General features: G+C 41.3%; 1 protein-coding gene across 1 annotated transcript in view; it reads right to left on the reverse strand.

Annotated features, from left to right (window-relative positions):
• LOC139700179 (muscle-specific protein 300 kDa-like) overlaps positions 1 to 23193 on the reverse strand; it is a 341062-nt gene that overhangs the window by 37365 nt on the left and 280504 nt on the right. Inside the window, exon 2 of the mRNA XM_071598761.1 lies at positions 7050 to 7111. Within this exon, the coding sequence (XP_071454862.1) occupies positions 7050 to 7111 (62 nt within the window). The remainder of the gene's footprint in view (positions 1 to 7049; positions 7112 to 23193) is intronic.

Genomic DNA, 23193 nt, shown 5'->3' on the forward strand with positions numbered 1-23193 from the left:
GTGGAAGGTCAGGACTAAGGTATGGATTCAACAAACTTGTGTCCTGAAAACCTAAGGAATCACCTGATTCACTCTAATTCATCATCGCTTCGTCGGTAACCCAGGACAATACTCAAGCTATCACTTTTTTTACATTTCAACAATACGACTCAGAAGTTCAGTAAGAAAATTTAAAACCTGCACATGGCAGTGGTTTTCCCAAGTTAGCATTGTGGTATGAATAAAGTCCTCCCAAATTTATAAAAAATGTTACGCAGAGAATACCTGTAATCTTGATATACTCGTGGAAAGAACTGTAGCTGTTTTATTGGTTGTTTATGTGCTTAGTTTTTCATAGTATGCAAATCATCCACCAGACTTCCAGACTCATTTTTATGGTATGCATCTCAACCATGTCCTCCAGTATTGGCAATCTCAAATCCACTCAAACCAAGCCCAATGAAATTAAGATCTTCACTGGATTTAGTCTTTGAGGAAACTAGATAACTTAGAAGGCTACCATGGTCGAAAAATATTAGTCAGTAGAAAATTAAGTGATATGAAACACAATCATTTTCATTTATTCAATTAGTGTGGACAAAACGAAGGGTGAAGAACATTTTAGAAATTATGCATTCTTTTGTTGCTATATATTATTGTATCCTTTAATATGTAGAACAACCAAATTCACTCCATTGCGTGATTACTAATTAAATTAATCAAACTAACCTAAAGAGTTCACTGAGATTCTTACAGCAGTTGATATGGGTGGAATAATAACTTAGGTGAAAAATCTTTGGAGGCTCAAAGCATGGAGAATTTAATATTCAACAGATGGCCAGACTAATCAGAGTAGAAAAATCAAGATTGATATTCATATCAGTTGAGATGAAGTTCAAATGAAGATCCCTTGTGAGTTTTTATGCATTACATTGAGGATCAAAGGATATAAGAGCCTTCATTTTTACAGGTGTCTTCCGATTTTAATTCTTTAAGAAATCCTACAGAATTTAGGGATAGTACCTAATTAGCTTATGCATAGCAAGTAATGAATTCTGCCGTGGGATGACAAACAAACATTATATTATATGATAGGGCATCCGTTTTTGGTTCCCACACATCGAAAATTCCAGATAGATAGTTAAAAAAATCGATGCCAAAAGATTAAATATCCTGACCTCAATAAAATGAAATCGCTCAACCTCGCCCTCCACCACGATTTCATTACATCGTAGTGGCATATATAAATAACTGTGAGTGGTTGAGACTTTTAACGCTCCAATTCGAAAATGACACCAATTTTACTGCAATTATTTCATCCGAAAATAAATACAAAGCTTTCACATTCTTCACACTCAATAATCTTTGTTTTAGTCATCTACTGAAGCTATGATTAGCCCATTTGAAAATGCTAATATGATGCTGATGAATCTAAAATCAAAATTGTAAGCGGAATGTAATTTTTCTTCATGCATATTATAATTACGATTGTAAAGATGAACTGTTATTTCCACCATTTACAAAGAAGATTCGTTCCATAAGCCGCAATTTTATTTCAAATTCCTACTTAAATGTTTTTCTGAAAGGAAAATCATTTGTTACTAAGAATTTATAATATCAGCAGTGACAACAAAAGGATGATAAATACCTACCAAACGCGTTAAATTGACGTTCACTGTGATAAATTAATTTTAAATTAAATTAAAAATTCATTAGTAACAATTTATTTGCTAACTTGCAGTATTTCACACCTTCAAAATATTATTTGAAATACAAAGCACTACGAGATATAGAGGGAAAAATCATCTTTATGTGTAATGACAAAGCTCTGTAAAGCACTGAAATCTGGGCACGTATTTCAGAACGACAAGAGTATATCGGAGAACATTAACATTTCAGAAAGGTTTCCTCTTGTTCCAAAAATAAATTCGACGGGAAATTTATTCTCAGAAAATAAACAAGCTCAAATTTCTTAAGTACCGCAATCTCACATCAGTTTCCGGCCATAAAATCGAACAAACGGCAATTATGAATCTGCTAGACACAGGGATTTGCTAACTGTGGAAATCAGTGTAGCATACATTTCTGCAAACGAACAGTAATTATAATTTAAACAGATTTAAGTAGTATAGTAACGGTTGTTTAGTGATAGCAAGTAGAGAGTCAATTAGTAATTACAGCCAGTATTAGATTTTCCAAATTATTGTTTTTCAATCGCATTAAAACGATTTAAAATAACGATAGTTATTATCCTCCGTGCCTAAAACAGCTTTTTATTCCCTCGGGGCTCGTTCCCATAAAAACATGTTTAGAATTGCCACATGGTTTCAGCAAGACCTAACTAGAATTCGGAAAATAAATCCTTATTTAAGAACCGATTCTCACGGCTAGCGAGCATATTAAACTTCATGTAGACTCTTAAATCACGCCTACACCCTCTAATTCCCCTGCTCCAAGCAATGGTATATTTTAGGATTTCCTGAGACCTTAATCGCATCCAAATATACTAGTATATTCACACAGTGATTCCTTTTGCCCGCAATTTTCCGTACACTATTACTGGATGGTAAAGAAGAGGTCAATGCTTGAAATGCTCAATCAGAAAGTGATAATAACATGAGAATGCGACTTATTCACTCTACTTTCTTCGTAAAAAACTAATTTAAATACCATGCAGCAGTTGTTAGTACACCGTGATATTCCATTTAGGATTTTGACTTCAGCAAGTCTTCTTGAAAACATGAAATTAGTTTCTTATTTCATTCCATTATTTTTTTGATTTGTTATTGAATTTTACAAATTCTATTTTAAAAGTGTCCTCTACGTGAAAACTTAAAAGTTAAAAAATATTGGGCGTTACGGGGTAACTCCAGGCGTTACATTAACAATACCTCGGAGACAGCCCTCATGGTGTGAAAGTGTGGAAAAGGAATGGGCTTGGAGCGGGGGTGAGGGGGAGATAGCGCCCTGCACTCTCCCCCTCCCCCACTCACAAACACTTCGCTCCAAATCCATCAACATTCACCGCTTCACAGTTTTCTCCGAGGTACTGCCTGCTTGTCACGTATTTGCTACCCTTAGCAATGGCGCTAATACGATGAAAAGAACACAAAGTTTGGTTTTCATTATGCGTGCATTAGGCATTGCCCTTGTTTGAACTCGGGGATTTGTTTTGAGATCCCCCCCACCCCTGGCCGTTTGGTCACGCACGACCTGCGATGACCACATTCCCTTACCCCGCAGCTGCTCGGTTTCTGGGCCGGTCGCATGAATCCACAGGTGGGCCGACTATCGAACGGTGAACAGATAACAGAGATATAAACAATGGCAATGCATTCCGGGAATCCTCCCCGTAATGAGACCATCGATAGAAAAAAATATAGAATAAAATGAGGATGCCTTTGTTTTACTTGTGGGTCCTGGGAGGGCGTTTGATGATTAGAGTGGTTACCATTACTGAGCGTACTGAAGAAGATTAATTTATTTATTCAACGACTTTATTGGGGTGATATTTAGACTTCATAGTCCCTTCTTCCACCTAACCCCTAAACATTACATGTGAGATAATTAAAAACATCCAAACCCTAAACGGAGGATAAACCACCTAGGCGGGAAATGAAGCCATGACCACTGAGTTGGCAACTGGGAGGAAGTTATCTCGCCGCCAGCGGGGCCAAATAGGATAGGTAGGCTTGAACTGGAGGGGTACGAGACTTATTACAAAATAAGACATGACTAAGACTGCACATTTGAAGACATTGGATAGAGGATCAGGATGATTGTGATATGCAGAGGAATAAGACGGTTTTCCATAATTACCCGTCCTGTTTAATTCATTCAAGGAAGAAAAGGTAAGAGAGGCATGAGGAGAGCCGGAGGAGGGAATGAAAGTACGTGGGGAATTGACAGTCAGTCTGAGATGCAGATGACGGAGTATTTTCCATGCTTTCTTCAAAGGGATTGAAATTATTGTTGAACACATTACAGCATCAATATAACAGTGACGAGATGAGAAGCAATGGAAATGACAAGAAAAATCGAATTCTAGAAAAGGAAGAAAAAGTTTAAGGTCAAAATAGGAGGTCCAAAATTAGAGAAGGTAGCAATATCACTCACTAATTAATTCAGACCGACTGGACAAATCAGTAACGGCATTTAAAGAATAATTGTATCAGGTAAAGAAGAATTTACGATGAGAAGGAAAGCAAATGATAGGGATCTCAAGTAAAAGCAAAAAAATAAGTGAAAGTTCTATCCGGATAGTGCTGGGGACTCCGAAACTTGTCCATTGTGGCAAGAGGAGAGGTGTGGATCGGAGAAGTGGACGTGGAAAAGAATGGAAAAAATAAAATGGAAAAAAATGAAAACGCGCTAAGAAGTGATGGGCAATGGAGGGCAGGAGAGAAAGTAACTCGAGTAAGGCGAGTGAAATGCGCTCGGGTCTTCAACCGGGTCAAACTCTCTCAGTGACGGGCATATCTCTCTCAGGATTGTGAAATTGATAGCTTTTTGAACAATCGCACCATTCCACTGTTGATAATGATTTATTACAACACTGGTTTGGATGTTACTGCATCATCGCCGGGTAAATGAACCTGAAGATGACGTCCAAGTAACGTCCAAACCATGGTTCTGAGAAATATTATTAACTGTGGAATGGTGTGATTATTTAAAAAGCTATAATGCAAATTTTAGACTACATCACGCCTGAATACACGACATTTTGACAGTGATCATTACCTAAGAAACCAGAATAGTGTGTGATCATTTTTCTGGGTCCGTAAATCCGGACATCGATCTTCTTAAATCGTTAGCTCAGTAGTAGTAGTAGTAGTATTAAAGGGAGGCGACCGACGGCTGAGGTCATTTGCGCCATAGGGGATGGACAGGAAAAGATGAAGGGTGGAGAGAAACCCGGCGTCGACATTAGCCTACTCTTTACGAAAGGCACCGAGGGGTCCGCAGCTTAACGTCCCATCTGACGGACGGCGTACTCACTCAAAGTGCCCTCCACAAAGCACCTCAAGTGAGCTTCAAGATACCTCTGAAAAATATTCAACACCGCCGAGATTTGAACCCGGGCCCTCTGGGGGGGAAGCCAGTACGTTAGCCCCACACCATCTCGGTCCTCCTCGTTAGCTCAGGGTACCCAGAGACAACACCCTGTATTTTCAACCCAGAACACTCCCGTCTATAGCCGAACGCTCTCACCACTACTTAATAGTCGTTTTAGGCGTAATGCCATTCAACAGCATAGCGTAAAATAATAAGCTCCCCTACCCAAAGACGAAATAATCGGAGTAGATCCTCGTATTACTACCGCCAAACCTACTATATGTGCACATTCCTTCGCCGCCACCATAAAAAAACATTCATCACAAATTAAGTGCGCATATAATATGCATGTGAATGAAGGATTAATATAGAATGATGTTTTCCTTATATCTCAGGTTTTCATAACGTTCATAATAAATTAAGTTATTTTACATTATAGTCAAATCATAAATACACTTAAGTCCTTCCGCACTTTACTTGCCACCAAATGAGTGACAAACCCATACTCGCATCAAATTCATCGGGAGAAGAATTAATTAAAGGCAGGTTTTCCGCCTTCCCTCCACAGTTATGACACATAACATGTCACGTGGGCCTCGTACAATCTTAACTCTCGTTTGCCTTCTTACAGACTCTTCCTCTGTTCGCCATGCACTCGACCAGACTTAATGCTGTCTGAAAATCCCTTCCCTTCTCTTCTCCGCGTCCACAACATCTTCCCTTCCATTACGGCTTTCAGCATCTCCCTAACTTCCAATATTTCCGCCACCCACCTTTTCTGCCTTCTTCGGAATCCGCAAATCCAATTTCCACCCTTACCCTCCCGTCATATTTAAAAGACCGCCGTTGGTCTCCCGTCCATGGTTTTCAACTCATTTCTGCCCCTCTCCCCCATTCCCGCACCCATTCATTCCCCTCTCCTCTCTCCCATTGCCTCATGGGCAGAGTTACGCAACGATGCACACCTTCACTTGCATATCCCGCCAACTCAAGGTCGGTTTGACAGCTTCGCGCCTCGCTTTAAGCCCCACAGCGTCTCGAATTCACGTAGTGTCCTCGGTGGTCTACAATTCACTTCAGTATGATGGCCACGGTCACAATGAAATCTCGGCTACTGCGAGCGAGCCAACGAATAACAGCTAGTAGGAAATTGCGTATTTCAAAGAGCAACCAATATACCACGGTTAAATAGATCTCAGCAGAGTCAAAAACCTCACGGTAATATCAAGAGCAAATCTTGATACCAAATGAACGATCAGAGGCCGAACTGTCACACCACGTACTCTCATATGATATCACATTGCCTCATAAGGACGTTTTCTCTTCCCGGACTCCTCCTACCTTCCGTATATCTTTCCACGATGACATGAGCTAACCACTAAAACATAGATTTTAAATTGATATTAACATTTTCAGAGTCAGAACAGAATTCATGATTTATATCAATTTCTATAGTTTTTAACAAATTCCTCTCGATGTGTAAAAGTGAATTTCAGTACAGTTTCGAAATCAATTGAAGCACCGGTGACCAATGCTGTCATTACTCTCAAGTAGATGTAGTTATTAACGACTTGTATGCTAGCAATGCGGATGGTATGGCTCCCGCTTTCCGCGAACGTCGCTGGCGACCATTTCCGTTGATCTGCGACCTTTCATATAGCTTTTGGATGAAGTTTATCCCCCCCTGACTTACATCCTCTTCAGTATCTCGAAATTTGACACATTTTAATATGACTCTCATGGTATGATGCGTAATGATTTTAAACCAGCGTTCAGTATTTTTGAGCATTCTGGACTTAGGATGACTACATCTTCAAGGGCCACAGGTGGAACACCTATTGAAGTCACCTATTAAAACAATTTGCAGTGCGTTTGCAGCGCACGTCATTCGGAAGGGAAAGACCCCACGCAACGCGTGGAAGATCTACAACTTAATATCTCTCGGCGCCAACATGAAACCCTCAGAGGAGAGTGCTTTTTAATCATGGATAATGTGAGACAAAAACCGATCTTACCTTGGACAAATACGAGTTGATCCAATTGACGAAGGTCTTCTTCTGCACCCTTTCTTGCTCATCTGAAAAGAGAAGAAACATTTCTCATTAATACGACGAATGAAGAAACTTACTTCATAAAATAAAAAGTGAAAAAAATAACAAACATAGTGTTTAGCACATTGCACCACCGGAATTAAACGTGACATTTATCACGGACAAAATTGAGAGCCATGCATGACTTCTTAGGAGTATGTCACATTTACAGTGAAGATCAACTTAACCAATTTTGAAATTATTTCGTTCACTTTCACTCTGAATATAGTTTATTCAGATCAATAAAACACTGAAGTGATTCCCATGGCCTTTTATTGGTTTTACGAATAGTTTAATACGAATATACTTATGCATATTTCCAGCAGAGTATACGTTAGAGTACACAGCTGAGTCACATCCTCATTTTTTCTAAAACATTTCGGGAGTAGAACCACCTTTTTCAGTGAACGAGTAAGAATGCGCGATGTAGGTAAGCATATTAAAGACAATAATAATATTGAAATTGCAGAGATACACGTGATATGACGACCGAGGAGGACTTTTTGGCAAGTCATACGCCCTTCTTCGGTTGGAGGAAAATGCTGTTTACAAGGCACAGTCAGGAGAAAATGATGGCGAGCGACAAAATAATAATTAAAAATAATGATTGTAACAAAAGGCAAGAGTAAAAAAGACTACGGTGAAAGTATTTCAAGTTTTGGCGCAAGCTCTAACGAAACAACGGTAAACACTGTCCATTGTAATTTACTCCAAATTCTGTGGAATGTAGACTAGCGTTGCATTAGGTTTATCGTCACTGTAAAGCTCCATATGTGTTAGCCACAAGGACTCGAAAATTTGGTAGCAGATCTGAGAAATTGGAACGTTTTAGCAAATACGGCATATGGGTGAATAGGTTGGAAATATTGCACCGTCACATTACTCACGATAACGTGTCCATTGTTGTCAAAAATCGTGAGCCCATTTGCGCGACAAATGACAACAACGGACCCTATTCCCCTCAAAGTCCATCTGACGAGCGTCAGAAAATGGGTCCCCCCCCCACAGCGAACGTTTTGCCACTCGGCCGGAATGCCTCGTCGAACCTTCCCGCCCACTCACCGGTGGAGGTGCAGCAGCACGGGAAGATGCCCGCAGCGGCGAGTTGCAGGGAGCGAGCGAGGTTCCTGCCGGCCCTAAGGCCCTCGCCGATGCTCATGGCTACCACACGCAAAAACGCGTCCCGGAGAGCGTGGACCACAAGCAAGGGGCTAAACCCTCCAGGGGTGGCGGAGGAGGGGCCCCGTAGACTCCGGTGTGGGGCAGCGGGGAGGGAGGGATGCGTGCATTGGCGCGGCAGGGAGCGGTCGGAGGCGAGGCGCGGAGCCCAACGGCACACGACCCCAAACCTCCCCTCGCTTCTTTCTTCTCGAGTTCTTAGCGGTCACCACGCACAAGTAGGCTGTGCCACTCTTGTCTCCCACTCGTCAGTCTACTCCGAACAAGTATCACACCACAAGTGATGCACGAATTCACCATCAGCACACGCACGAGGGTTCGATCCTTTGGCGTGGATCACACGTCGTTTTCCAGGTGACTTTTATTAATTAGTGCTGATCTTTCGAATTAGTGCGCGTCGCCCATCATTATATTCATTGTTGGATACTGGTTCGAGTGTCGATACCACCATTGCGACAATTCCGAGGATGGCTAACGACAGCTCGTTGACACGATCCACATCCCATGCTGAGCCAATCCGGTGTTCGATTCACTTATACAAACCAATCGAGTCGATTTCGAAAAGCTTGAATTTGTTTCGACGAAAGGACCGAAGTGTAGAACTATATTTTTAATAAAAGCACATCGGCGACACAGGTGTTTATTGAGAAGACACGTCCGATCTCTCCTCGTGGAGACTGAGCGACTCCTCGCGTTTCAAATCGACTCCCTCTTAGTATATGCTTCTCTTCCACCCCCAAGTCCCTTCTCCCTCCCCACTCACCACCCTCGCCTCCAATCTCTCACACACACACACACAGATGTGTAAATCAGTAATGCGATTCCGTTCTTTGTCCATCCACCGCGAAGGGGGCGAGGAGCTCTCCCGTTCCCGGAGACTTGAAGGAACGGCGGGAGTTGTTATTCAACTGAAGGGGCGAGTCGTCGACAAAACAATGTAACACCAGCGGTGGTCCAAGGCTAAAAGCTAAGCTCCAAGGGAGATCAGATTCTAAATCCGGCATGCAGAAGTTTCACAGTGCAGAAGTCATTCGCCTTGACCGGGATTCGAACCCGAATGCCTCGATTTCCGGCCCAGTGCTTTAATAGGAGACCCCATTTGCTACCTTGGTTCAAGCCCTCGGCTGGAAATCGAGAGATCCAGGTTCAAACCTTGGTCAAGGCGAATGATTTTTTACAAACTGAAATTTTCTCATTTTCAGAACACCTTAGCGAATGACTCCGTTGAAGTATGCGTCGCGGCATCTCCCGCCATACTTTAATTTACCTACAATAATCCTCAATCACACCACACCAAGGTACATGATTTACCTCTCATTATTTTCAAATCGATCCGTACGATTGAGATTGCTTCATATTTAACGCTGACTTATTTAGTTTTTTTTGCTGAAAGTACATCGGCAGAAAAAGAATTCTATTAAAACGAAATGTTTTAATAGTACTTTTATGAATATGGAAAAAGAAACCAGAGTATTTGCAAGGACAACGTCATAGTATCTCTTTGATATTAGTGTTTAGTGTTATAATAATGCAATCTTTGAACTGATTTGCAGTTCATTTTCTTTTATATTGAAAACGCCACTGCATGCATTACTAATGTTGTTGTCATCAAAATCAAAACACTTTCACAAAAGTCCTCTGAGATAAACCAGTCGATAATCGATGTTACAGATGGGTACTTCGATATTCAATTAAAGTGAGCAAAATATTAATTAGTGTAGACGCTTCCAAAAATCTCATGGACACCGCCGAGGTCATCCTACTGTCGCTGCTTGAGCTTACTTTGCTTTCAATAAAAGCTTAATTTGCTTATAATATGAGCTTACTTTGCTTACGGTAAAATGCATGGAATTAGAGATATGCATTTTTTAAAACTAAAAAAATTGGTATTGATTTTTTTCCATAAAATTTAAAAAAGAGTCCTCAAAATCGGTAAAGGGATTTTATTTTGTAAATCGTCGATCACAAAATAAATACCGGTTTTTATGACATGGCGGTCAGGTTTCCTCAAAGCTTCCAAAAGGTCCTTACGCGCGATACCCCATTTACGAGGAAATGTTGAGTTGCTTAAGTTTAAATTTGGAACATACAAAAAGGGGTCTCAAAGGATAATTCGGCCAGAATCCTTATTTCTCCAAAAAATGAGCATCTTAATGGTCAACCAAGTTGGAGAAATGTGGCGGCTATAACTTTCTGTGAAGATTCAAGCATTCTACGGAGGAATATTGAAGACATTTTTTCCTAACATTCCACGTTCCTATTCCAACTAATGTGGTCTTCTTCTCCTTATGTCCTGCTGCTGCTGGTTTTCCCTTGCAAGGGTTTCGTGGGATAACGACCGCGGAAGCCTTGCCTCCCCCGCTGCCGGGCACGACACACGGCCGATTGGGCCGAGCCCCGTAGTTGCCAGGACTCAAAATCTCTGTATAGTCCATCATGTTAATCTTGGGAATGATAATTGAGGTGGTTTCCCGTTGCCTTCCTCAATAGTGTTTTTAACGTGACACCATCACTTATTGGCCGCCCCACTGGGGTCAGACGCCATTGCAGCCGCCTCACTGAGGAACAGACGCTACGTGGACTACCTTTCGTCTGGCTCCTAAACTTCGACCTATCTGGCATGGGTGACCCTACCAGGAGCAATTATTATTATTCCCGCCAGCACAGCTATAGGGGTCATCGGAACGCACAAGCTCTTCCACCACGTCAAGGTTGTAGTCCGGGGAGGGGTGGCGATTATTGCGCTACTATAAATGTAAGATCAGAGCTTGTACCTAAGACATAAAAAACTAGGTATGTGTTGATACCTCGATGGGGCCAGTAAACAGATTGTTTATTTTCCTGCGAGAAATAAGGAACTCAAACATTAATCTCGAATAAAGCCAGACAAAGGTGCCTGGCAGGGAGTCGGAAGTTTAATACGACGGAAGTTATAGATTGAAGTGCACGATCAACTTCGGACGATATCAGTCCCGGCATAACGGCAAAGGACACTTTGTAAGTGGGAGATATGCCTCGTTTCACTCTTTAAAATCCGTTCTCAATGTTGTAAATAAATATAGAATACCTGATAATCTTCCTGGTTTATTGATTGAACGAGCTTAATAATTCTAATTATGGCAGCGGTAAAACCAAAGGCGTTAAGCAGCAGGGAATGGGGCTAGGGAAGATGGCTAGGAATGTCATTGAAATAGAGAAGATTAAATTCAAAAGAGTGCAAATGTTTATTCCAATCAATAAATTTAAGAGCCTGCGAAAGATATAGATGAGGCTTTATGTTTGGAGTGTTGCTTTCCGATTAGCAGAAACACGGGTACGATAAACAACGTTTTAGAAAACCAGTGAGACATTTGAAATGCGGGCACGGAGAAGTGGGGCTCTTTAGATTCCGTTCGAAGCGATCGATATATTCGTGAAACAAAACATGTAAATCAAACGAAGGAGCGAGATGGAGTTGACCAACAAAATTATAGGTAGAATTAAAATGTAGTAAACTCGCACGTATTCCTAAATGATTGCTGATGCAACCACCTTCTTCTGTGGACAGAAAGATCTTGCTCATGTGTTGACCGACGCCATCTTGCTCATTCGTTCGATTTATTATTCATTCGAGACTTCAGTAGTATGTGTGTGTGTGTATATATATATATGTATTTTTATATTATATATATATATAATATGTACATATATATATATATATATATATATATATATATATATATATATATATATACATGCATTCACATGGATACAGATATAAGGAAAAGGGAAAGGAATAAATATAAAAGACGAACTAAGGAATGTTGGGGAAAGTGGAACCGATCAGATCACAAGCGTATAAATAAATACATATATGTATATGTGTGGGTGTCAGTGGAGCCCATATTAATAATGAAGTTATGCATTAGAATATTATAATTATTGATTTAGCAAACAGATTAATAAAATGAAATTTCAAAAAAGCGTTTGATAAAAAAATACATTCGCGGGGCACGCAGGTAACGTAGTGGTGGTTTTGACAATGTCGGAGGGACAGTCAAAGTGAGAACCAAAGGCAGGCAGCCAAATAGGACGGATTATTTGGGAAAAGTGATTTTGCTCGGATACTGCGCCCTCTTCCAGGGCCTCTGACAATCCTAGGACGGCGGATGACTGCAAGAGGTGTCAGTAAACGACAGAGGTGCACTTCGATTCAATGGCATACGTTTGGGGCGTGTGTAAGGGGGTTTACAAGTGGGCTATGCAACCCGCACCACTGCATAGCATGCGGGTTGCCTAAATATCTAGGAAAGAAACTTTTCTAGAGTCCACACAAACAGGGTTGCCAACACCACAAATTTTTCCAGGAATTTTAAGATTTAATTCACCTCAGCTGAGAAGAAACATTGATTTGTGGAAGTGAATGGAAAATTTCAGTGTTCACGGGAAATATTTTCGGGATTTTAACATCTTTCCAGGTTTTTGTTTATTGTTGCCTCATCATCATGGATTATCAATCTGAGCATTGATCTGAAGCAATTCTTCCATCTATTTTTCCATTTCTATCGACCAATTTCTTCATTTCCAAAGAGCTTCTTGAACCAATATTTTCCATTAACTTATTTTCGTAGTTCATTCATAGACCTCTTCTGTAAATCTTTTCGCATACATTTAACGTTATACCTGTCTACTTAAAAAATGCCTCGCAAAGAGGTCCACAAGCACTTTCCACGACATCTTGATTAAATCATTTTTATAGGACAATAACACGCGACAATAGTGGATTCATATTATTAAATTCGCGATGACCTTATTTGATCCAGAATTTAAGGCAGGATAAGGTTTTGTGGATTCAAATGACGGGAGGGAGGATGGCGGTTGGAGGTGGAAGAGTGAGAGCTGTTGAAGCGATGGCCTCGACCCCACCTGTTTCTTTTAAGAACACACGTTAACAACCAACCTACCATATAAATTACCATGATATTTGGTGATAGTATTGAGCGCTAATAGAAACACTTATAACCTCTTATTGTATCAAGTAACTCCTTGGTTAAAAAGTAGAAATACAATTTCTAGCAGAAATATAAACAAAGTTCCAATGCCAATGGTAATAATTCATCCGTGATTGGGACGTGTATTAGAACATACTGGATGACCAATAAATGCAATATTTCAAAGAGTAAAAAATATTTTATCTGTTTTAATATATAGCTTATAGAATATAAGTAATACACATATTTTAATCCAGAGGATAGTTTCAAAAGATACTCATCCATTACAATAATTATAGTTCTATTAAGACTGTTTCAATGTGAAAAATCATTTTTTCAACTATTTATTTCCTTTAAAAAATTCATGGTTGAATTAAAAGTATTCAAGAAATCCAGAGAATGGTTGATAATATTTTTAAGAATGCACGCTTAGAAAGCCGAGAAACTAGAAAGAAAGGGTAAAAACATTTCACTCTCTTTTAATTAACTCCGCACCAAGCCTGGCATATTTTAATTGGAGAAGAGTCGACTGATAGGGATTTCCCCAGAAGGAATGCTTAATTTCCCCAGTGATGTGGCGAACGGCTGAAGGCCAAAATGCGACGGTGAAAAATGAATTCCAAGTAAGTCTCTTCTTCCAATGGTGAAGCTTGGGAAAAATTGGAGAGCGTTAATTTTGTTCTCCAGAAAACGTCTAGGAAGGAAGACAAAGGCATTAGAGACAATGAGAAATGTAGAAGATCGTAAATAGTTTCAAGGGTGCCTCGTGGATACCTATCTGCGGACTTTCGGGAAAGAATTCCAGAGACCCCATAAATTGCGACGACAGTAACTCTTGAGAAATCGCTGTCTTTCAGTTGAATTAACGATTACTACATATTTCCTCAGAAAAGGCATTTATTTTAAGAATTATCGATTTGTAAGTGACACCGTCATACAAATGGTGACGTTACGTTGGATTCGGATTGTGTAAGAATAAATTTTAAGTGGAAATGGATTAAAAGTAATATATATATATATGTATAATTATATATATATATATATATGTGTGTGTGTGTGTGTTATTTATTTAGAAACTGTGTCCATCCAAAAAACTACCTTAACCGGTAAATTACCTAATAATAATAATAATAATAATATATATATATCAACTAGTATTCAAAATTTTCGTCATTATTCCTATTTCACAGCCGCTCTGACTCTCACTGCCGATCCACTATCATCGATTGTTTGAGGACCCTAAACGCTTGTGGTCATATCTCGAGGCTGATTGGCCCACGAAGTCATAGTGATCACAGAGTCACGGGTAATAAATTATATTGCTAAGGGGAAGGGAACGAACACTCGCTTGAATGTTCTAGAACTGCATAACTTCGCCGTCAGCCGTCCGGAGACAACAGCACGGTGAAGTCGCGTAATTGCGTCCTGGTGCGCTTGAGGGACTGCCTCATATTACACGTAGTCCGATGACGCCATTGTTAATTTTACGTAATGCTGTGTCGTCATCAAACGGTGATACCAGGTACTTCTTCGAGCCTCGTAAAACGGCGTCCCACGACTTCAAAAGGATGTTCCTGGTACCAACTGCCTCCCACTCATCCAGGCTTGCCAACTGCTATCTACTTTAATGGAAACCACCCACTTCAACCGATTCAAGGATTGCCTGTGTACAAAAGAGCGAAGTCGAAATGGGAAATCATTAAGCTGGCCGAGGAAACGCCGAAAGGGTTTTAAAAATCGTGAAATTAGGTTTCGCCCCAGCCTCAACCATCCCCTCCCCCACAAGGGCCCTCACCCATCGAGCCCTTTCCCTTGAATCAAAATGGGGGCTGATTCAAAGGAGGAAACCCCTACACACCCCTTGGAGGGGCCAAATGGCCCTGACTCACGCGCGTCCGGCTCGTAAAAGATATGGGCGGAGGCGGATGGGGGTGAGAGGGTCAGGGTAAGGAGGCACCCCTGGCGCACCCTCGTGAACGCACCATTGGGGGGGGGACGAAAAGCAAAGGGCACGCGAGCTGCGATCACCCTCGCACCCTGCGCGAGGGCCATGGCATCCGGGATCATGCGGGTGCTTAAACGATACGCGGGCGATTGGGGATCCACGCTGCTCGTCCCGTTCGGGTGCAGGAACCGCAAAAGACCAATGTTTGCGGTAAAATGGGAGTGAATGACAACGAAAGAAAACCTTTCATGGCTTGATCGTAATAAAGACCTATTTTACAATATGTGAAAGAATATGTACGGTAAACAAGCAGAGTATAATTCAATTAGGTACACATAGACGCACGATTTATTGGATGGGAACGCAAGGTCAGGGAAGTAGAATTGGAAAGGCGTTAAAAGAAAGACCAAACGGAAAATTCACAACTTGAAAAATGAGAATATATAGAAGAATAAAGGCTAAAGAGGATATAAAGGCTAAAGAGGATGTAAAGAAAAGATCACGGAAAAGAATTAGCATTGTAAATAGCGAAGAATGGTAGGCCACAGTCAGATAAACTTCAAATTCAAATAATTATGAATTAGCATTGTATGAATGACCATTAACATAACATAACATTCGCAATAACGCTCTACTCAATATTAGTGCGTAAATATTACATCTATAAAAAAGAACGATATACTTAAAAACTATTTACAATAGCAGTAAGCCGATACAAAGCAACGGCTTGATAAACGGCTGGCAAAACCTATTAATTGCCCACTTAAAGATAAACCCCTGAGCATGCAGAACACGAACAAAACAAGTCATTGGTAGTAAAATATTCAGCATTGATTGATGAATACAATACCCTGTCACTAACATTGCTGAATATTACATATCATCCAAATAAGTGAAAGTCTGAATGGCATTTCGGGATTTTGTTATAGCATTTCGTATTCATTCTGGTATAAATAACTTCCTTTTCGATACCAAGGGCTCATATGTGTATATATATATATATATATATATATATATATATATATATATGTATATATATATTTATACACACATACATATGTTTACATATTTTATAATTCAAACGAAGTAGCGAGAGGACGCTAGCCAACAAAAGCTAGCTATGTGATTTCCCGGATATCAGATCTTCCTGGGAAACCATAACCGGCACAGTAAAAGGAACTGGCCCCCAACGTGATGATTTATGAATTACCCCTCTACATGATGGCCCCCTGATGTGTGAATTTTACTCGCCCTCGGGTTTTATTTATATATATATTTACCAGCATGCAAGGTTTTGGAACCCACTAGGCCTGAAGAACCTTCGAAATTTTGCCTTTAGGAAGTAGAATTCCTTGAATCAACGTACTTGTAATCGTTACATTTCGAAACATGTAACTATTACTTTTAATCTCCCCTTTATATCGATCTACAGGTTTCAGTAATCATTAAATTTTTATTCAATCTCGCACGAAACATTCAATATCACACACGGTACACACGGTACACGGTGCACACGGTAGTTCCAAAACCAACTTTCTCCAAACCTTCAAGTATCATATCTTGCAAAACACTGATAAAATAAAATAACTCAGCATGTATTTTAAACTTAAATGATAGTTCCTAATCTGTAGATGTAGTTCAAATTATCAATTAACAACAAGCGCGGTAATCCACTTTTGAAAATATCCGATACCGATACTGCGGCAAAAGTAGCATGGAATAAAAATAATTGGCATTGCAGTTGCAATCTGTACCGGCACATGGTTTAAGAATAAGCTCAAGAACATATTAATTGCTGAGTGGAGAACAATATGGCATGCATTAAACAACAGTAAAGTCGGTTTGTAAAACTCCAATTCTCGTCTCGGAAGTCTTCCATTAGGATATCTCGGCAAGAGGAGGTCATCGCCACGCACCTGAGGGTAGGGCGCTGCGCTCTCACTCGCGCGGATCTCTTCACGGAAGAGAAACTCGAACCGTGGTACGAGATCTGCGATTCTATTTTGATTCTGCATCAAAGGAAGATTTTTCTTTTATTAAAGGAAGCCGATGTATTCTGGCTCGAGTAATACTTTCCCATAGATTTTGTTTTAAAATATCAATGCACATGAGGCACATAAAAAGTCAAATTACCGCTGCTTTCGACCAATAATTCTATATTTTCAAGCATTCGGTTCAGCACTCCGTTGATGTGTGTTTCCCCGATATTAGTTGGTTCTCAGTTTTCACGTGAGGGAAACTGACGTCACCGCTCGGTGGGCTGTGTGAGTTGCTGTGAGATGAACAAATGACAAAGCAAGCGTCGGTTTTCGTTTGCTGCCGCAATCGCCGGCACATCACGAACACAGCTGGAAGAAGGGCAAATACAGGGGCGTCGCTACCTGTGTTGGCGATCTGCATCCTGATTGGCAGGTCGTTCTGCGACGGCGATGCGATACCAAATGGTGGGCGAAAAGAGGAGGAGGCAACGGCGAGCATAACACGCCGCCCAAAACACGAAAAGAAAACCGCAGACAAGGCTCCATGGCCTTATTATCCCTCCCATTTCTAGAGAGAAGGGAACGGGAAAACTTCCCTCGGGAAGGGAAACGAGATCGAGGGTGCTCGCCCTCCCCCTCTTGCAGGTGCCCTGCGGTGTGTGCCGGGCACGTGGCCAGGAATTTTCTGCCCGGGAGGTCACATCGACTGCATTGCTCGCTAATGCTTGACATTGGTGCCGATTCCTAGAGACAGTACTACTCTGAAGTCGAGGTTTTGGACTCTTACATGCGTTTAACCATCGCCCTTATCAGTGAGGAGACCGGCCTTTCAGTCAGAACCGTCCACACCATTGTAACAGAGGATCTTGCGATGAGGGAAGTGAGTGTGAAGCTGGTGCCAAAAGTCTTGACCGAGGAACAGAAACTGTCGCGGGTGGGAAATTCGCAAGAAATTTTGGACTGCGTCCAGGAAGATGAAGATTTTCTCGACAACGTTATTACCTCGAAGTATAACTCAAAAGGAGCTCAAAGGATATCGGTTCGACTCCATTCTAGGCGGTTCAAGCGGCGACGACAAAGGCTCTCAACAGTATTCTAGAAATCGACTTACAGCGGGCTTTTGACGAGTGGCAGACAAGCCGGACTAAGTGTATTGGTGCAGGAGGAATTAATTTTGAAGATTATTAAGTAATTGTAATGATAACTGCAATAAATTTTAATTTTTTGAACCAGTCCCGATACTTACTGAGCAGTGTTAGAGATTTCACGTGCTCGTAGAAAACATTAATCCTCGCAACCTTGTGCATCATCGCCTCTCTCCAACATAATAGCATTTTAATTTTCTTCTCTTATGTTAATTTGGTTGAGCGGCAGTCACCAAAGATTCTTTTGAGGGGCGAGGGCGGCCGGTTGTTCTCCCGGTCTCTCCCCCGTTGTGTGCGTGCTGTGGTCGCACGCGTCGGAAGGGAAGTTTGGAAATCTCACGTTTTCGCGGGGAAATAAAGGGACCCAGGACAAAAGATGGGCACATAAGGAGACAGGAGAAGTGTCACTTCCCTTCCAGTGGCGCCAATTATTTTAACATAAGTGAGCGTGTGAAAGTTACATGGATCTACTTAAAGGAGGGGTCTCTCGAGGTGATGTAATCAATCGGACCCTCTCTTCTCCTTCAAGTTGGGCAGAGGGGGAAGACTAACGGCGAAGTTATAAATGTGAAGGGAGAGGAGAGTAATCTGCTGTGTGAATTCCGAAGAAGGCCAAAAAAATATGAGGAAGAAATACTGAGATGAGGATGTGGGATGATTGAGACCCGTCACACAGAGGAGAGGAGGAAGTGTGCTCCGTGAGAGGGAAGGGAAGAGGAAGGGTGAGAATTGGGTTTTAAGACTGCATGAAGGTAATCTGTGAAAAGGGTGTAGAACTGAAGAAGGAATCGGTGTTGAAGAAATAATGGGCAATTTACACGATGCACAGCAATCGATATTTGCCAGGGACCGTCAAAAACCCTTACTTAAAAGTAACATTACTTTAGATGGCTTTTTCCGATGAAAATAATAGAGCAATTACGTGATTGACGGAAATATTTGTGCTATTATGGATCATGCGATGAATTCCTGATTTTTTTTCATATAACTTTTAACTTATCGCTATTTATGTATAACTTACAATTGTAGTATAATCTTCATCTAATATGACAAACAAAGAATTAAAACAATGAATACAAAATACCATTACTGACAATCTTTATGATATACCATAGTGATATGATCTTCATTATATACAATAGTATTATGAATGAAAAATTTATTCATTTTATACTCATGATATTAATAATAATATTACTACGGGATAATGTCAAGAAAGAGCAACGAAAATATTTGAAAATATCTCAAGGAAGAAAAAGAATTAAAGTAGGAAACATTCGCTCGAGACTCCCTCTCTTGATTCCCTTGATCACATCGCGACAAGGAAAGAATTTCGTTCTTAGATGCAGACGTGGAGGCAGTGTACTTCTGCAGGGGCCGTATATATGTATTCCATGTGAAGAGATGGTGCACGGTAGTCACGTTATGCGTCGTGGGAGGAGGGGGCGGTGTCCTGTCGGTGTCCTTGGGCGAACATCTGTGGCGGCATCTCTCAGCGGAGGGGAAGGAGCCGTAGAGGGTCCTGCGGGGGGTTGGGGAGGGGGGGGTGCCTACGACCACGGCGAACGAGGCCCCCGCTCTCCCCGTCGGACAATCGCACTGACCGACGGCCAAATGACAGTGGTCGATGCGGACCCCATGGGCGAGCCAGATGGAAGAGAGCGAGGTGGTTCAAACAGAAAAATTTAATTTTTGGTAAAACTGAACAACTTATTGTCACCCATGGTAGTTTCAGAGATCCAGATACAATGATCCGCGCAAATGAGAATGCCAAGGGAGAGAATTCCTTATTTCCTTGGTATTGACCAACACGTACTAATTTGAAATTCTTGTAAGGTATTTAATAACACAGCGAACTCCACAGTAAATTTCAGAAACACGACCTAAAGTTTGCTAAAGTGCAGCAACATTCATGTTAAATAAACTGCAAGGTGGAATTTACTATGACATCCTTCTCCATAAATTCAAGATGAAAGAATTCCACCAAGTAAGTCGGTAAAGATTTCTTAAGTCGGGATAAATTCACGTGTACATATTTAAAGTAATAAATGGCGTATTTCTAAGCAATAGAAAAGCTAACGAACATTAAAAGCCGCCTGAAATTTGAGTATTGGACCCTAAGTATTATCTTTGTAATGTGTTTCTCATAAAATTTCCAGAGATTGTGTTGAAGCTACCATTGTTGTTGTTACACTTGACGACTGCGTGAAAAGGCGTCGCGCCGCGTAAGAATTAAATGACTAAACATGAAAAAGAAAAAAATCATACACGACCCCATTTTTCAAAACAAAATTGGGGAAAGAATGAAGATTTGAAAATTAAATAATATCTTTGGAAAAGGAAACCCTGGAATGCCTAGACCACCTCCTGCTTTGTTCATTTTAAAAACTAGCCCGTTTAATAAATTGGTGAATACAAACGGATGCACTCACCTATATTGGCTTTTATTATATTGGAGAACAACAACAGCAAAATCTCCTCAATTACAGAAATGACTCTAGCGTGCATCGAGAAATTTTAATTGCGAAACCAACAGAAGAAATCGGAGGATGTCATTAATATGGAATTTTCAAAAGGAAATCCGAGATTTTCAACCCAATGTAGAACTTTTACTCCTATGAGGAGATATTAAAGTGTACCAAATATCCGCTAGAGATATTGGTACGAAGGGAAACTAAATTACCTTTGGGTATTCTTACATTTCCGCATCATGCCGAATCAACCCGGAGGGATGGGGAGGAATGCGGGGGGAGGGGGAGGAATGCGGGGGGAGGGGACGGAGGAACCCTCCTTCGAGAGCATTCGTTCTGAAGAAGGGGGAGGTGGCAATTCGGGGAGGGAGATCCCATCTGTTACACTGGAGAAGGGGGAGACGGAGGGCGGGGGAGAGAGAACAAAATTTGAAGGAGGCTCGCTGAGGCGGATAGCGCTGTCAGCGCTGCGTCTAGACGTTTCGTCCGGTCGGATCACCACCTTCATTGTTCTTTGGTAGACTTTCATTATCTTATCTGCGTCAGGGAGCACTACCATCTTCCGTGGACCAAACGTCATGATTTTTTTTCAAATGTGCATGACGCAGTCATAAGGGGCGCGCAAAGATGACGAACTCTTTTAGTCATATCACATACCACGGCAGATCCTCCGGCGGCTATTTATTTTCGCATATTTCGAGTCTTTCCATCTAGACCTGGAACGGAAATGACCGATCCTCCTTCCGATATTATCACCCCGATGCGGATTTCCCCCGTTAAGATAAACATAGGGGAGCAGATGCGTGTGCGGCGAAGCGGAGGACCGAAAATCAGGTTTTATCGAGAGGTGATCGAGGGAATGAAATGGGAAGGTAAAAGAAGGTTGCCACCTCTCCTTTCAAGAAGGCCTCCTTTGGTCTAGGCAACGAGTATTTGGGATCCTCCTGAGGTAGGCTTAATGAGAGAAGTAGATGGTGTAGATATCAAACTAAAATAAATTCGACAAATACGGCAGTTCAATGGAAAGCTCAAAGAGGATTTAGGATTTTGAAATTAACCAAAAATTGTAGATTAGGCAATGAGACTGAATCTTTTACGTGCAGTGGAGACATCCGTTTTTTGAAGACTTGCAACACATTTTGAAAACTCTCATTTCACCCTGGGAAACTCGAGCGAAGTTCCGGATTGCTGGATTAGCCTCTTCCCAGAGTGATTAGCTTCATAACTCTTATTTAACCAATTTTTCCGAAAAACCGCAAACCCATGTGCAAACTGTGGCTATCGCTAATACACATACATTACCCATGCGTATTGAACACAATGAATTCAAGGCATTGGGAAACTGTAAGCGTGGCGTCCAAGTGGCACATTCAAAAATGAAATCAGATTACTTATAGCAAAAGCTACATTTCGCCCCTATAATTACCGATGATTTGCTAAGTTTTCCGTTTCGATTTCCAGGAACCATATATCTTTATGGATTCCCGGTTGCTAGGCACACTTATTCCCTTCCTTACTGTTATACGAGATGAATGTAGCACGCTCCATATCATTCCCTATTTGAGATGATTCCTGATAATGCCAGATAACCTACGCATACAGCGCCCTCGGTGTTTCCTTAAGTCGGAGCTTTCCATGATTGGAGGACAACACATAGAACGCAAAATAGCGTTCAGCATCGAGTTGTTTCCTCCTCCTCTACCGCGGCGAAAGCAACGCCTCCGACAACACACGAAACCTATTTCACGCTCGGTTGGCGCCATTAACACGAGCAGACAGACCTCTTTTCGCCGAGGAGGTAATAACACGACTCCAGACGAAACTCAAGGTTGAGGATGTAACCGGACATGTGGTGATTATGGCCCGTCTTGCATGGGGACGCGAACACGGGACGGCCAATGCGTGACACGCCGCTGAGGCACCGAAACAGTCAGCGCGGACATGGGACAACGCTAACCCTTCAGCTCCGCTCGCATTCGTTCGGTCATTGCTACTAAAGGGATCGCGTTCCATCGACCATAGGAAGTGCCACACGAGTTTTATGGTACCACATTTTTATTTTAAAAAACCCTTTTTTATTTTTAAATGAAAAATAAAAACTAGTTCTCTGGGCAAATACAGTCAATCTCTATGATCGAGGTACTCACAGAGACTAGTGGTTTCACCATAATATTTTAGAGATTACAATGGCAAAAGGAATCCACCCAAGCGAATAAGTACAAACAGAAATACAGTCCAAATCAAAAATGAATATGGAAATCACTTTCCACGTGGAGAGATTTTAACCGAAATCACAACCAAGCGAAGATAAAATTACCAATTGCATCTCTTGCATAAATTGGAACGATGTCTCTCTGGTGGTGATGTCGAAAATATATTA

The sequence above is a fragment of the Hetaerina americana genome, unplaced genomic scaffold (assembly GCF_022747635.1).
Source record: "Hetaerina americana unplaced genomic scaffold, ioHetAmer1.1.p SCAF_10, whole genome shotgun sequence".
Taxonomy (NCBI): Eukaryota; Metazoa; Arthropoda; class Insecta; order Odonata; family Calopterygidae; genus Hetaerina; species Hetaerina americana.